Raw genomic sequence first — 17,080 nt, 5'->3', positions numbered from 1 at the left:
TTTCTCACTTTTTACATTATTGTATTTATATTAATTTTACCTGGGTGTAATTACATATATACTCATGCAGGCTCATAGCCTACCTTGTGACCGAACCGAAACATAACTTTTCTTCCTGTTCCCTGAAAGTAAAATATGTAAATGAAGCAATTATATTCGCGTTCGAACGAAATCGGGTGCCCACTACCACTTTGGATAGCAAATCTTCCTTTGAAATCTTTCGAATTATAGAATTGGAGTTGTAGCAAATATTCCGCAATTGTAATTAAAAACTTACCTTGACTGCATTCAATAGCCTCCTTAAAGGTTATCTCTTGGTTAGCATCACCTCTAAAAGAAACCTCATTAAGATTTGTAATGTGTCGAATATCAGTGTTTGTACGCATCCCACACCATAACTGCCGTTCACCATTTTTCGCCTCCATTTTGCCAGTCTTTCGACTATCAGGTGGAGATTGCATTTTATAGTTTAGTTAGTTTAAATTAAAAACTATTTTTTATTTGATTTTGTTTTACAATAGAAATCTATCTCTACCGTGTATTACAATTCTCGCAAGAGAACTCTAATGGAGCAATAGCCCAAATGAGTTCACGCAAGAACTGAATCAATTATCGCAGATTTCGAAAGATATGACTCCAGAAGAACGGGCAAAGGCTCTGTAAACTGAAAAACCCGTACGCAAAATCAAGCTTTAGCCCAGGAAGGCCAGACAGTTGCTGATCCTAATGAGGAAGTTTAATAATCAAACACAAAATTCATGTAAAAGCGCATAACATTATATTGACTGACAGAGCATCATCTTCGTCTGACGCGAAATATCGCCACGCTTATAATGTAATAATGTTACGGAAATGCCAAATCCTGTTCATTCTAGCTAAGTAATAAAAACCCTAAAGAAGGAAAAACTAAATGCACATTCGCAGCGCGTCAAGCAGCTGCCGGCCGAGGAAAACGAGTACCAGAGAAGCAGGTTAACGAATTAAAAATGAAAATATGAAGTTAGATACTAGTAATATGATGGTAAAAGAATATAAATAGAATATTTGTGGAAGGGAGGGTTAGTAGAAAAAGAATATTTGAGTTAAGCAGTCGAAAGTATTGCCAAAAATAAATTGTGAATAACTTTAAAGTGTATTTTCCAGTTAGTTAATTGTTTCTCCTTTTTTAGCAAAAAATTTAATATCTAATATTGTGTAATATTCCTAATGAAAGAAAAAAAAAATTATATAAGTTTTACAGCAAAACCTGTCTCCATTAGATACTTTACTGCGTACTCGAAAATACATTCGTGCGTAGATCACTCATTCTTTTATTATTGACTGGGTTCCTTCATTATGAAATGACTTCATTTATCTTCACTTAGATGGTACGTTTTCCCTTTGATTAATTTTCTTCTTCTTCCTATAATATCACACCCTTTCAACCACTCAAATGTTCGCAAAAGTTTGCTCAACACGATATTTGTAACAATTTTCGGTACTTTTTTTAAACAGAATATTAACATATTGTTCTTGTGGTGTGTGGGTTTGCTAACGTCCATACATGTCGGAATTTCATGACATTCTGACGATTACAATGGTTTCGGTGATGCTATTTTCGAAACAATGCAAAACTTTGAATGACGATTCTTGACTTCAAACTTGTTATGAAAAATTTCGATTGTCGAAAAAAAAAATTTGTTTGTGGTTGGCTAGTTTTAAGCAAAGTCCTAAGAAAACCCACTATGCTGAGCGCTCTGATCGCTCGTAATTAACAGCTGTTCCCGAAAAAAACATAAACAAAATATACAAAATCTGTGTTGAAAACCGAAAAGTGAGATAGGTGCCGCGTTCGCTCACTTTTGCCAAGAAGATGTTGATAATTCAGAGCACTATTTAGCCCCGTTTAGGTGAAATAAATGGATTTTCTCATCTGCAATGGGACGATGGACGCAATGTTTATCATTACACTCAAGAGTCAAATCGACAGTGAACCGGTGAAAACTGACCAAAACAAGTAAAAAAGCAAAAGGTTATATCCGCTGCAATATATGAGTAATGAACGATCAATACCCAAAACAGAAATGTGTATCGTAAGCACATTGACACATTTTCAATGTCAACCTGCTTGCAAAAACTCCTATTGTCATATCCCACACCGATGATGGTACCGGGTATATTAAACTTGTGTAACACACAGAAGAACCTGAGATGGACTCAACTTTTATTATACCGATTGATTCCGAATCATTTTCTAAATCGATTTAAGCTCCTCAGTCCGTCTATTCGCCTTGTTTTCTTGTGAGTAACATACTAACGACTGCAAACGTTTAAGATGTTTTTATCAAATTTGCTGCATTAACATGCTTTGCCCCAGAGGCGAATATAATTGGAGATAGTTCGGATCGGGTCACATCCGCACATTATTTTGAAAAGTCATTATATGACTAACTGTACTAAGCGAAGTGATATAGATTATTTAATCGTGGGCCCACTGGTGCACTACGGTGCTTCTATTTGTTTTTGGTTCACCAGTACAATAAACTTCAATCGTTTAAATTAAAATAATTTTTCTGAAGGGTTTGATGTATGAAACGATTCAAATAATATCAGACTGCGTCTATATAAACAGAGGTATATTACATATTCCTCCTGTAACGAATTATTATAACTTACAAAGTTCGGAAAATACGACTACAGCTATAAGGGAAGGAAAAATCTCCAGAATATGTGTATTATCTTTAAAGGGCACATCATTGCAAGACATTCAAGCTTTTTGCACCAAAAAAAAATTAGATGCTTGTGTCGACCTTGAATTTATCATAAACGACAGCGGATATCTGGTATCATGGATGTCTAAACGAAATGTATTCGTCCTTATTCGATTATATTGCAAAAAGTTGTATCTACCATTATTTACAGTTACATCATTTCATATTTCAAACGATATATTACGGGACGGTAGGTGTTTGCATTAATTAAAATTTAACCCACAAAACTTTTATTAAACACGCATATCATAGACTACGTATTTGGGAAGCTTCTGGTTGATCTAATTTGGTATGCATTTTCGCTCATTGTGTTAACAAATATATATGTTTTGGAATATTTGACAATAAATATTCTATTATTTCTAGAAAATATCTACAACGTTCAAAGATGTGCTTCAATAAGCCTTCATTAGGGGACGACGACCGAGATTTTCCATTCATTTAAATGTCGTATATTTGCTTAAGAATAAATATTTGTATGTAAATCTTGTTGCTACATTACTATTTACATTGTAATTTGTATATCGAAATGAAATTCAGAAAAATGTAAACTTTATCATTGATGCGCAGCTAATATAACTAGCTATACACAACGATGGATTTGCGCCTCCGAAACCCAAAGGGTTCTTTAAAGCAACTCGTCTTTGTTGACTGTCATGACCCCATATTTCTGGTTTAGTTACTAAATTTACACATATGTCTTTACCTAATTCTTCTATATTTAACGAAAGTGGTATTTTGTGAGCGGCGAGAGCTTTTATTAAAATCCAGGTTCCCAGAGGAACCTAGGAGATGGCCATGGTGACCTTTCGTTGAGGACACTCTAAGTTTATTAACATGATCGCCGAAAACTTTGTGTATGGTTTGGGCCTCAAAACGATCTCCCGCAGGTGTGGAAGTGGCATGTGCGTTAACATATGTCACGTCGTCTTTAGCTATGTGCCCATCTTTTTTAAGTGATATGATAGGCGTCACCAACTCGTAGCCCAAAATTTCTCCTAAAATGTTTGCTTTACGTTGCAGGGCATGTTCTAGTTCTTTCAATAGCAATATTGCAGCACCTTCGCCCATAACGAACCCATCGCGATTCTTGTCAAAAGGTCGCGAGGTTTGGCTTGGAATTTCGTTAAAAGCAGTACTTAAGGCCCGTATTCTGCAAAACCCAGCAATTGATAGTGGATCAATGCACGATTCTCCGCTTCCAGGCAACATTATATCCGCATTCCTGTTTCGTATAAAACGCATTGCATTGCCTGTGGCATGCGAGTAAACTTTATCTTCGTCTTTCTTTTTGGTATAATATTTACAGCCTACAACTCATATATAGTAGCTTTTATGTGGGCTTCGCCAAAATATTATTCGGTACTATCAAATTAATACACGTGAAAGACGAGCTTTGCTTTACCATAACATAGAATGTCTATTTCCCATCCATCTTTCGTATTCTTCTCCATAAAACCGCGCAAATAAAAATACATGCAACGTACCTCAAGCCGAAAAATAAAAGAACTTTAAACTTTATTGCGTCGGCTTCGATATGACCGGACCATGATGAGCTCGAAATTTTGCAACAAACAGCGAATATAGTGATGGTGTAATTCTAGCGAATAGTAATTATGACGGATAACTAAAGAAGCACGGACACAAAATAATGAACATATAATCAACAATTACTTAGAGAAAATTGAGCAACTGATAGATGGAAAATAATTTTAAAAATCGTAGAAAAATTTATGATAAAATGCATTTTTTTCTAAACCAGTGGTGGTTAGTGTTTGCGTTCTTAAACATCCTTCAATGAATTCTATGTCGCCCACACACTCGCCAGGGGCGTTTAGCATCTGAATTTTATTCACGCATTTCCCGACTATCTGAGAATGAGGCAAAAAATAATTTTTTTGCTTTTTTTTTAAATTTTGTTTGTTAATGTATGACATGATCATAAAATTTTTTCCTGACTTCCACTTCACCAGTTAATATAAAATACACTACAGATGGAGGATCCCCTTCTCTGATTAAAGTACGTCCTAGTTCATTTTATTACTTTACGTAAACGAGCTCGTACTTTCTGCAATTCAAGTTAATAGATTACAAAAAGTTACGGGTGGAAATTTACTTATTGCTTTACCGGTGCTGTTTTTGAAAAGCATATTAGTCCGGCTATTAACTTTACCAGATTTTACGCTCCTCATTGCTACGTAGAGAACAATGCGTTCTTATCAGCGACTTCTCCCGAGTATATGTAAACAGACTTTTAGAGAGTTCGGTTATTATTTTCAAAATTCTTGCAAGTTGCCGCTATTGTTAATAAACCACTCTTATGGCGAGTTCGCACTAGCATGATGATATTTGTTTAACATTTAGTGATAATTCGCCTACATCTACTAACCAAATACGATTCAAATTTTTGCTTTTCTCCCAAATATTTATTTGCAAATACTCTCTTTTCGACAAGTTGAGAAGCCATGAGCTCAGGTATTGATAGAGCTTCTACTTCTTTTTTCATGCCACGTTCAATAACGCCTTCCGCCAACAATTAATACGATACAACCGTTCTATCTTTATCAGGTTACCAAAACGTTTATGAAAGAGCCCAATATTACCTACCGGAGAAATTTTCATATCTACAGTTCTCAAAACCACCAAAAAAATTATCAATGCATGTAAATGATTGAGGTCAACGTACGACGATCTATGCAACCAATAAGTTGCCAGGAATGCAGTTTGGCCAAATTGTGAATTTTTGTCAAATAACGCCATGACTTCGACCAATCGGGAAAACCCCCTGAAAAAGGCATAGAATATCAAAAGATCGGCTTCAAACGATTAAAAAATTTTTAATCATTTTCCTTGAGAACAGTTAATAAGTTTAACGATGAGTAAAACACGTCAATTCTAAAATAAACAAGTGAAGTCGGGCCGGGCTGACTATTAAATACCCTACACTACTTTGATCGAACTGTACATTAAAAATTACACCTCTTTGAAAATAAAGGCTTACTTCCCCGAACAATGTTTGTTGCCAAGAGGTTCAAAAATTGAGGGAAATGTTCAAAATGCGGAACAGTTAATTCACATTACTGTTATGGGTGAATTTTCATCATAACATAATAAAACTCAGATTCTTTTGCCCTAATAAACAAAAGTTTTCGCGAAAATTCTTATATAGGGTAGGATAAAAAAGTGGTCCAAATTTTGTAAAGTTAATTTTTATATCAAATTGCTTCTATGGGTTAATTTAATATAAATAGCGAATTTTCGTGAAACTCCTTATAAAGGGTGCGATCCGAAAAATCGGCCGCGATAGTCCAAATTTGGTACAGTAAATTTTCTTTATTTCAAATTACTACTACGATCTGACTTTCAGCATAAAGCATTGAAAACTCTACATTTTTGTCATATGAAGTTCAGTCTTTGTTATATGAGATGAGGTTCAAAAAATTGCGGGAACCGAATCAAAGTTTTCACACCAATTTAGAATATCAAAATTCTCTTTTCTAAGATACAACCGGCATCACTGGATCGCGGATATTTTGTACAAGAAAAATACACTTCAAAGTTCTTCTATTTACAATTCTTTCATTCTTTTCATGTAGGATTATTTACAAATTATTTTTGGCAATACTTTCGACTGCCTAACGCAAATACTCTTTTTCTACTAACCCCGCCTTCCACAGATATTCTATTTATATACTTTTACCATCATATTACTAGTATCTAACTTCATATTTTCATTTTTAATTCGTTAACCTGCTTCTCTGGTACTCGTTTTCCTCGGCCGGCAGGTGCTTGACGCGCTGCGAATGTGCATTTAGTTTTTTCCTCTTTAGGGATTTTATTACTTAGTTAGAATAAACAGGATTTAGGATTTCCGTAACATTAATTATATTATGAGCGTGGCAATGTTTCGCGTCAGACGAAGATGATGCTCTGTCAGTCAATATAATGTTATGCGCTTTTACATGAATTTTGTGTTTGATCTTGATCTTGTTCGTCCCGAACAAGTCGTTCCGATATACGGTCAGTCGGTCCAGGTGTACCACTTTGAATCTATTTCTGCCTCCGGGATGTTTTCGTATTCGGTAGACCACGTCATTTATCCTTGTGATGATTTTGTACGGACCTTCCCAGTTACATCGCAGTTTTGGTGACATACCTTTTTTACGCAAACGACTGTACAATAGCACTAAATCCCCTTCCTTAAATCCGTCAGCATTAGCCCTCAGATCGTATCTTGCTTTCATCCTGTCACTTACGATTTGCGTTCTATTTCGAACCTGTCGGTGCATGTTATCCAATATCACTCTCAATCTAGCAACATATTCGGTCTAGGTCCTTTGGACATTAGGCGGTGTCCCGAATTTTAAGTCTGCTGGTAGCCTCAGATTAGACCCGAACAAAATCTGCGCCGGGGGTAGAGCAGTGGTGTTGTGCCCTGCCGACCTGTATGCCATTAAAAAGATTGGTATGTGTTCGTCCCAGTCCTGCTGATTGTCGTCGATGACTTTTCTTAGATGTTCTTGGAGCGTTCGATTAAATCTTTCGACCATTCCGTCAGACTGAGGATGCAGCGCAGTCGTTCTAGTTTTATTAATGCCAAATATTTGGCAAACCTCTTGAAATATCGAAGAATAAAAGTTCCTACCTTGGTCTAAATGCAGCTCGATGGGGGTTCCAAACCGCGTAACCCAATTATTGACGAATACTTTGGCTGTTGTCTTTGCTCTTGGGTTAGCTATGGGGTATACTTCTAACCATTTACTGAAGTAATCAATGGCAGTATGTATTTATTTCCTGCATTGCTGGCTGGAAATGGTCCAGCAATTTCCATTGCGATTCTTTCGAACGGTGCACCTACGTTACACTGCTGCAAGCACCCTCGCGGCTTACTTTTCGGGTCTCTTTATTTGCTGCTTCGATCGCAGTTGCGAATCCATGCAGGTACGGAATCCTTGATGCCTATCCAATAAAAATTTTCCTTGATCTTCTCCACGGTTTTTGTTATGCCAAGACGCCCTCTGCTTGGTCATTCGCCTTTATAATTTCATGAGTTCTCGCTTATGGGACCACCAGTAATTTCTTAGCCCATGAAGCATCTTCACTATGCCTTATGCGCCACAAGCATCCATCTTCAACGGTGAGGCTTTGCCACTGAGCACAATACGCCTTCGTAATCGGACTTTCTCTTGAAATCTCTTCCCAGGTAGGACGCTCCTCCTTTTCTGAGGTCTTTAATATTGCGTTTAAAGCTTTGTCAGCCATTTGGGCACCGCGCATGTCTTCCTTCGAAAACCTGCCGTTGGGCTCCATATTACATTTTATCGATATTTCTTCGTAAGGTAATGCAGTCCGTGGCGAACCTGGGGACGAATCTGCGGTAGTATGTACATAGCCCTAGGAAACTGCGAACTTTGTGCAAATTCTTTGGTCGTGGCCAAACTTTTACTGCTCGGATTTTCTCTTTATCCGTATGAATTCCTGTCGTAGAGACCTTGTGCCCAAGGTATGTCACTTCTATCCCAAAGAACACACATTTTTCGATCGGGGAAAAATATTTCCCAGATTTTTTAGGTGTTCCTTGAAATCTTTAACAATGACAATGATGTCACCCAATTACACTAGGCATGTCTTCCAGTGCAGCCCTTTTAGCACGCAGTACATTAGGCGCTCAAATGTGGCAGGCGCATTGCATAATCCGAACGTCATTACGGTAAACTGATAAAAGCCGTCGCCAGCGGAAAATGCGGTCTTTTCCTTGTCATGTTCGGCAACCTCAACCTGCCAGTACCCACACTTCAAATCTAAGGTTGAGAATCATTGCGAACCTGGCAAAGTGTCTAAGGTCGTCGATCCTAGGCAAAGGGTAGCTATCTTTCTTGGTTCAACTTGCTGTAATCCACACAAAATCTGGTAGATCCATTTTTTATTTAACAAGAACCACTGGCGAACACCAAAGACTATTCGATGGTTCGATAACTTTTCGCTCTTGCATGTCTTTGATTAAGTCCACCACTTCTCCTCTTTTTGCCAGTGGAATTCTTCTAAGCCGTTTCCGAATCGGATCAGCTCCTGCTTTGTTGATTATATGCTTCGCCGTTTGAATCCGTACCGCCGGCAAAGACGGACCACTTTCCCAGCAAAAGCTTTTCGGCATATTTCTTATGCTGCTCATCCAGATTGCTAATCCATCTTTTTATGAGAAATTCAGCCTCTGGGTACACCATTGGAAATGTTTTCGGAATTTCGACTTGATGATTTACTACATACTCGACTTTTTGGCATTGCGCTATAATGTCCCTTTTGCGAATTTTTGCTGTAACGCTGGTTGGGTTTAATAGCCGTACTGGTATTAAATTGTTGACCGGTGTTACAACCGCTTTTCCTATGATGATGTTGTCTTTCGTACATTTTTTACTCGGCTCGACAACCCATATCTTGTTTAGCCTTAGCTCCTCGGTAGCTGCGGCCCACACTATTGCCTCACAGTTTGGAGGCATCTTCTGTTGTCGTTGTACTACAACTTGTATCACTTCGGCTTGTCTGTCGTATCCTAAAGTCAACGGTAAAGTCACATTAGCGTCTTGTAACACTTGCCTTTTCATATCCAGTACGAAGACATGTTTTGCCACAAAATCCATCCCCAATATTACCTCGTCCATTATATCAGCCACCACAAATTCATATTTCATCGAAACATCGCTGATTGAAATTTTTCTCATAATTTTACCTTTAATAGCAGCTTCCTCACCAGTTGCCGTTCGGAATCGTGCTCCCCCTAACGGGTCAAATTTTTATTTGACGATTGTACTGTTGATGATTGAATGCGAAGCACCAGTGTCCAGCGTGATGATGCAGCTACAGCCCTGGATCTTCCCATCGATCGTTATGCTGCTATTACTTCTTTTTGCTTGAGTAATAACGAGCATAGGGCTACTAAATTTCTGAGTCAGCCGTTGCCCCGCTGTGCTGACTCTTTTTAGTTTAACGCTTGTTTGTTGGATATTTCGCTAGCACCATCACTAAAATTCCGTGTAGGTAACGTGGAATGTATTCTTTTGTGCTTTGGTCGACATTCCCGTGCAAAATGCCCAGGTTTTTGGCAGACAGAACAGCTGTGTGTTTTTGAACCCGACACTTGCTTATTTCCGCGCAGGACTTGTCGAAGCGCAGCGCAGACCACATCCAAATTATCGCTCTCGCTGGTAATTTCCGTGCGTCTCACTTTCATGCTTGACGTCCATAGCACACTACTTCTTGTGTAAGTGCGAAGCCAAGCGTTTCCGTAAGCGTTGTTTTAGGTGACGTCCCTATAGTTTTTTTAAGCTCCGCGTCACGAAGTCCTCTAACAAAGGCGTCGATTTTCAATCGTTCCAGCACGGCGTTGGGCACATCGATATAAGCGAGATTGGCCATACGTTCGATTTCGGTAGCGTAATCTTGGATCCTTTCGTTCAGTTTCTGGCAGCGCGAAGACAACTCTAGATGGCTTACCTCCTTCACATGTGTGCTACCATATTTCCTTTCCAATGCATCCATAATTTCCGCGAATTCCGTTCTTTTTCCTTCTGGGATTATCTGGATAATTTCCGCTGCTGCTCCTCTTAAGGAAGTTACTAAGGCGACTGCTTTATCGTCACCATCCCACATATTTTTTGTTGCAACAATACCAAATTGTAGCTTCAATGCGTTGAAGTTAGTGGTGCCGTCAAATAGGGGTGTTTTTACTTTGATAGAGCTGGCGGTTATGTCGTTAGTTTGTAGCTTAGCCACTTCTTTTTTTAAGGCTTTTATTTCCTTTTTGAAGGCGTCTGCATTCTCTTCCTGCGCATTTATTTTGGCATCCAATTGCCCATGTGTTTCGTTTATATGTGTTCGCAAGATGCGTTGATTTTCCTGTATTTTCTCGTCAATTTTTGATTCTATTTGTTCCGTTTGTTGTTGCATTTCTTGTTGCATTTGTTACGTTTGTTGTTGCATTTGTTGTTGGTTTTCCTGTATTTTCTCGTCAATTTTTGATTCTATCTGTTCCGTTTGTTGTTGCATTTGTTGTTGGGCTTGTTGTTGCATTTGTTGTAAAAACTGCATTATGTTTGAAAAACTTGCGCTATCTTCGCCTTTTCCTTCGCTCTGTTTTGCAGCTGCATTTTCTGTTCCTCCCAAGTTGTCGACTTGCTCCCTTCCCTCGATATTATATTCGAATTCAAGTATCGACGGGTCCTGTCCGTTCTTCTCTAGCTGTTCGACCAGTCTTTGTTTTAATTCAGCTTTGGGACCGATTGTGCGAAGGTTTTTTTTTCCAGCTCCTGTTTGAGCTGATCCACTTTGAGTTCTTCTAATTTCACCATTTCTCTCGGTTCACTTTTGACACCAATTGTTATGAAATTCGCTTTTCTAAGATACAGTCCGTATCACTGGATCGCGGATATTTTGTACAAGAGATATACACTTCAAAGTTCTTTTATTTACAATTATATTTCTTTAAATGTAAGATTATTTACAAATTATTTTTGGCAATACTTTCGACTGCTTAACGCAAATATTCTTTTTCTACTCTCCTGTCTTTTATAAATATTCTATTTTTATACATTTTTGCCATCGTATTACTAGCACCTAATTTTATGACTTGATTTTTAATTCGTTAACCTGCTTTTGTCGGTAATCGTTTTCATCGGTCTGCAGCTGCATGACGCGCCTGCGAATATGCACTTTGCTTCTACCTGTCTGCTTTTCCGCTAATCGTTTTCATCGGTCTGCAGCCACATGACGTCTTGCGAATGTAAATTTGGTTGTAGAAAATGACATTTGGGATTTCCGTAACAATACTATTACTTAGTCACTTTCGTCAAAAAATTTTGGAAATTGAAATTTTTTCCACATAACGACTTTTCCAAATAGGGTATTATATGAGGGTGTGCTTGAAAAAGTGGACCGATCCAAACCATTTTCAATAGCGTTCGTCCATCACAATATCTCAAAAATCACCACCTGCAGCGTGAACAAAAAAGTTCACGGGCAGACAAGCTTAGATCTATTCCGAAAATGAGTCCGAAGAATCGGTATAACAAAAGATTAGTCTATCTGAAGCGCTTCTGCTTGTTACATATGTATACAAATACCGCAAATAAATAAAAATTAAAAAAAAAAATATTAAAAAAGTATAACACCTAACAACTAAATTTTTTAAGAACTGATTAAATAATAATAAGTTTGCTCCAATTTAACTTTTTATAAGTCTGCTTGTTAAATTGTTTTTTTTTTTCAAGCTACGGAAATTGTATTTTAGTTAGAATTAACATACATATCCTTCACTTCAATTGAATAAAAACTATTAATTTATTTTTACTTGGAAAATTCTATAAAGTTACGATTATTTTTAAATATATAAGAACTGTTTTCTGTATTATGCATTTGTAATACATTTTGTTTTTGCATATTAAGCTTAATTGTACAAAAATTTGTAAGTCAATGGTTGTGTATTGTTATTTTTACCTTGTTTTCATTTTCCTTATTTTCTTATTTTTGTTTATAAAAATTATTATTATTGAATTAAACAAATAAATGTATAAAGAAAATAGTTGAAAAGGAGAGATTTTTTTATTAAAATTAATTATACCTTTCAATGAAATATTTTATTTCACTCTCGTCTATTCAACAATGTATACGTCTATAGCAAGAAGAGGAGAAAAACAAGAGAGAGAGAGAGAGAAAGAAAAAGACAGAAAAACAAGAAGACAAGACAGAGAACAAGTGAACGGAAATTCAAAACCTTGATAATTAAGACTAAATTTTATAGGGATATAGCTTTAGCTCTTAAGAGAACATAGCAGAAATACATTGCATGAACTTAAAAATTGATGTGATTCCAATGGCTTGGTGCATAATTATTAGACGTTCTTGAACATTATTTCTTATGAAAGAGCAAACATAAAAATTCAACAGTAAAATTTTCAAATGATTAACCCGGAGCGTAGTCATCATCTGCTTTTTGAGCGCTTTGACACGGCGAACGATGGTTGAATGGCCCACATCGTCCAGCATTCGAGTGGCCAAGCTTTCGTCCCTTTCCAAGGTTGCCAATAGTGCCTGGTCGTCGAAATCCGATGGCCGACCTCTTCCTGATCTTCCCCTGATTGTTCCCTTACTGAAAAGTTCGTGGAGATCGCGAAATGATTGCGATGCTTTCCATCCTATCTCAAGATAGCACAGCTTAATATTATGAATATGAGTGTGATCATCGGCACGCATTTCCATAACCTAAGAGTAGAAGAATATTTTCATTCATAAATTTATAATATTTTATAAATTTTTACTAAAATATAGCATGTCAAAGAAACACCTGATTATTATGCACCAAGCTATTGTTTATTTTCTCTCTATTATCCTAACGCACGTATAGCAACTCTGCTTAAAATTAATAGTAAACAGAACTATTGACACTGACTAGCACGTGTGAAATTCTAGAGAATTGCTGTATACTGTATGTGTGTTGATGTATATTGTATGTATACAGGGTCAACATTTATTTAAACAGAAATGAAAAGTAAACAAAAACGTTTCACAGAATCGTTCACTAGCGATTCCAGAAGAAAGTAATGAGAAAATTACATGTAATTTAAACATGATCGTCCAATTATTATAAAAAATATTTAGTACGAAGAAAAATTTCTAGGGTCTAGAAAACTTAGCTTCTATTATAGTTACGCTCAAATAAATACAAAAGAAAATAAAATACAAAAGTAATTTTTTATTAAGATAATAACAAATCACACAACAAAAACAAATCTGGAAATTATTTTTAAGTTACTTTGATTAACTATCTAGGCTTTTCGAGCATTCGAGGAATATGTTAAATATATGCTAACGACAACAGCCACAACAAAACAACCGCCAACCGTATACAATACCACTTTCTGACGCATTGCTCGCATCCACGTCGAATTTAGCGTTCTGGATGCTCGACCCAACTCAGCATTGGTTTCTCTTAGACGAGATCGAGAAGCTTATATGATTTATCTTTGATGGTGTAAATCACCGTCCGACTTCCACATATACGGTAAATAAACCGTCCCAGCTCCACAATAGCATTATCGTTACTGCGGTTAATTGTGTTTTACCGCTTCGGAGTTTTTAAACCGAAAACGAAAATTATACAATTTTGTAAGAATTTGCATAAGATTGAAAAAATATTTTATATTGGCATGCAACAGCTCCGCCATACTGTGTTTGTAGTTTGTAGTTATAAACTATCATCTCTTGCTTTTTTGTATTCGTTTTGCAGTCTTTTCAATTCAACTTGAGCACAATTCAGTTTACTAGTACGTACCAGACGTTACATAACCACAATCTCGAAAACCAGTAGCTTGCAGATAATTATGATTAATAATCTAGTATACAATGTAAAACTGATAAACTAGTAAAAATGGTAAAATGGCAAGTTAGCCTAAAATTAGACTGCCATAATTTTTATTGTCAAATTAAACAACGCCCTCGCTAAATTCCCTTAAAGGCACCAAATTTTATACGCTTACTCTAAAAGGCACCAATTTTATACAAATACTTTTCCCTGTTGAAAGGCAAAGCACAGAGCCGCTTATAATAAATAAAAAAATTACCAAAAATGGTTGAGTGCCCAACTAACAACTTTGGTTTTTGGTAATTTGAAGACACCAGCGCACTGGTTCTGATAATTTTGAGAGTCATTTGAGCGATGAATATATGGTGGAGGGAAAAATTAGACAATTTAAATTCATTCCAGTTTAAGTGACGGAGAGCAAGAAGAAAGTAATAAGAAGCTTACTGAAGGTGATGTTAACACCGAAGTACTTTGAACGCATTTATGGACCGAAAGTTTTAATAACATTTGCCGATAATCCCGTCACAAAGACTCGTAAGTTTGGCTTGAAATTGGTCCGTATTTTTCCTAATGCTTTGGTTGAAATGCGCAATCGATAGTCCGTTAAGAAAATGTGCAAATCAGCCATCCGGGAAGAGTATACGGATATTGTGATTATCAATGAAGACAGAAGAAAACCTAACGGTCTTCTAGTCATTCAAATTATCCAATGTGAAATTAACTACGGATATTAAAAGGGATCATAAGGAAATTACTAAGCATCGGCCCGAAGTAATACTTAATAATTTTACGACACGCTTAGACCTTACAATTGGTCGCATGTTGGGTGCTCTTTTTCATCATGATCCCGAGTTTAAGAGAAGATGAGTTGCGACTTTCCATAATCAGCGGGACTAAATTTTCTTTCGCCATATGAATTTAGGAAATACGGTAAACGCGCCAAACTAAGAGAACTCGGTCCACGTTTTAGATTAAAATTGCGCTGACTTCAGGAAGGTAAATTTGGCAACAAAACTGGTGACTATGTATGGATTATCACCAATAAGCGTCCCTCTATGGAGGCTTCAAGACGTCGGTTCCACTTGTAACTCCAACTCGTAAATAGCCTCTTATTAAAGTTAAGTTTACTGGAGCCACATATTGTGTTTTGGATACCTGAAAATTATTGTAGGAATAATATCGCCGTTACAGTTTTTTTAGGACGAGTGAAATAACTCCTGTTTTTTAGAGTATGATTAGCATCATGAGGGTAGATTTTCTTCAATTTTTCTGGTGACGTTCATTTTCGCTATTAGTATAGGTGTGTATGACGATCGCAGGAGCTCCGTTGCTAAAGATTTGCTTTTAATGTACAGGGAAGGGTTAAGAAAGTTTCTTCACATTTAAAGAAAAGGTGACATGAATGGAAAAAACGTGTCCTACCCCACAGGCGAATACTGGCCATGTTAGTTCTTCCTCTTCAACTTATTAATATTATTATTATTAGTTTATCCAGAGAATAAATTCTAAGACTAAATTCTTAAAGCGCTAGGCCTCCAAAGGCTATTAGCTTTATTTAAAACTCTTCCGCACTTGATATTTCAACCAACGACCATTGAGTTGCGTCAGGCGGATGCACTTCATAATGTATTAGTTTTCTATCGAAAATCATAATAAGTTATTGTTTCTTCATTTCTCTGCGTAAAATTACATAAAGTGTAAAGTATATAAATAAAACAAGCGGATCTATCCACAGAGTGAAATGTAGATACTTTACAGTTTTTTTCTTCTGTTAAAGCTTTTTAATGACTACCGTCTTTTGGTACCGAAGGATTCTCGTTATTGTTAGCATGTAACTTCACAGCATTAACGAAGCATAACCTTGACGACGTCAATTATTTATTTATAGTCAGGTTGCATTAGGTTGCAGGTTGCTCTGCAAATAATGAATTCGCATTTCAATTTTTTGCTTGCATTTGTAATGCGATTTGTATTTTGACCTAAGACGTATAAGGAAACGTGTAGATATGCGTTTTTTATCTTTAAATTAAGGCTTTGTGGAAAACATAGGTTGCTGAGCTGAGAGGGTCAGAGAAGCAAAAAAATCTCCAATCTCTCTCAAGACAATTCTCAAAAGTTTTGTTACACGATTTCTATAAGGGCGATATAGGAATGTACAGACGAAAAAATTTCATCTTATTCTGTTTATGGACAAAGTTACACGTTTATTATCAATCATGACGAAATTATAAAACGTAACATTATGTTTTGCTAAAACCAAAAATTGTGTTTTAAATAATTGAAAGTATTGTATGTTTATCGCGGATATTTTTCTTTATTACACACAAGCGGGAATAGTTCAAAGCTTTCTTTTCACTAAAATAAAGTTAGTCCCCCAAGATAACCCACATTTTTAACTGAAGTGAAGTTAGCCCACTGTAGCTAGCCCACATTTTAGCAAAGAAAAAATGGGGGCTATCTTCACTCCTGAGCAATCATGTTTTTATGGTCCGGGTCTTCGCTAAAATGTCTTTGCTGAGTTTATTGCGAAATAAATAACAATAGAGTAAAATAAGTATTAAAATTAAGTAATCTTAGCGAATGTGCTCATATAAAACGGCAACTCTGTTCAACCGCTGTGGTCATATTTCTCTCTTTGTGAAAAAATTTTTGCAATTTATTCTTCTATTTAATTTCTTTATTGCGTTATACGTTTTTAAAAGTTTTCAAACTTATTAAAATTTATTGAACTTTTAGTGTGTTTATTGCGAAAAGTGTTCATCGCGGATACCGTACGTGTTTTAAAAAAAAAATTAAAAACATCTGACACTTTATTCAGTATTTTCCCAAACCTTTTCAAGTGAGTGGTTATTTCACAAATAATAAACAATAGACAACAATAAGACATAATGGCCCCGGGGCCGCCAGATAAAAACTCGAATAGATTTTATCTATTAAGTGATACATCCCCCCAAAGAAAAAAAAGTAAAAATTCAGA

At 36.4% G+C, this 17,080-nt stretch overlaps 1 protein-coding gene and 2 pseudogenes across 1 annotated transcript; 1 reads left to right on the top strand and 2 right to left on the bottom strand.

Annotated features, from left to right (window-relative positions):
• Positions 1–3,286: 3,286 nt before the first annotated feature.
• LOC119641025 lies at positions 3,287–8,060 on the bottom strand (annotated as a pseudogene).
• Positions 8,061–13,567: 5,507 nt separating this feature from the next.
• On the bottom strand, positions 13,568–14,450 carry LOC119641024 (vesicle transport through interaction with t-SNAREs homolog 1A-like). Its single transcript, XM_038039440.1, has 3 exons — positions 14,389–14,450; positions 13,995–14,062; positions 13,568–13,749 (listed from the first exon to the last, which is right to left on the bottom strand). Exons 1-3 carry the CDS (start codon positions 14,448–14,450, stop codon positions 13,568–13,570), a joined length of 312 nt encoding a protein of 103 aa, XP_037895368.1.
• A 105-nt stretch (positions 14,451–14,555) lies between these two features.
• LOC119641023 lies at positions 14,556–15,191 on the top strand (annotated as a pseudogene).
• Positions 15,192–17,080: the final 1,889 nt, after the last annotated feature.

Source organism: Glossina fuscipes, unplaced genomic scaffold (assembly GCF_014805625.2).
Source record: "Glossina fuscipes isolate IAEA_lab_2018 unplaced genomic scaffold, Yale_Gfus_2 133, whole genome shotgun sequence".
Taxonomy (NCBI): domain Eukaryota; kingdom Metazoa; phylum Arthropoda; class Insecta; order Diptera; family Glossinidae; genus Glossina; species Glossina fuscipes.
The sequence above is the reverse complement of the archived record's forward strand: the minus strand, read 5'-3'. Positions and strand labels throughout refer to the sequence as shown.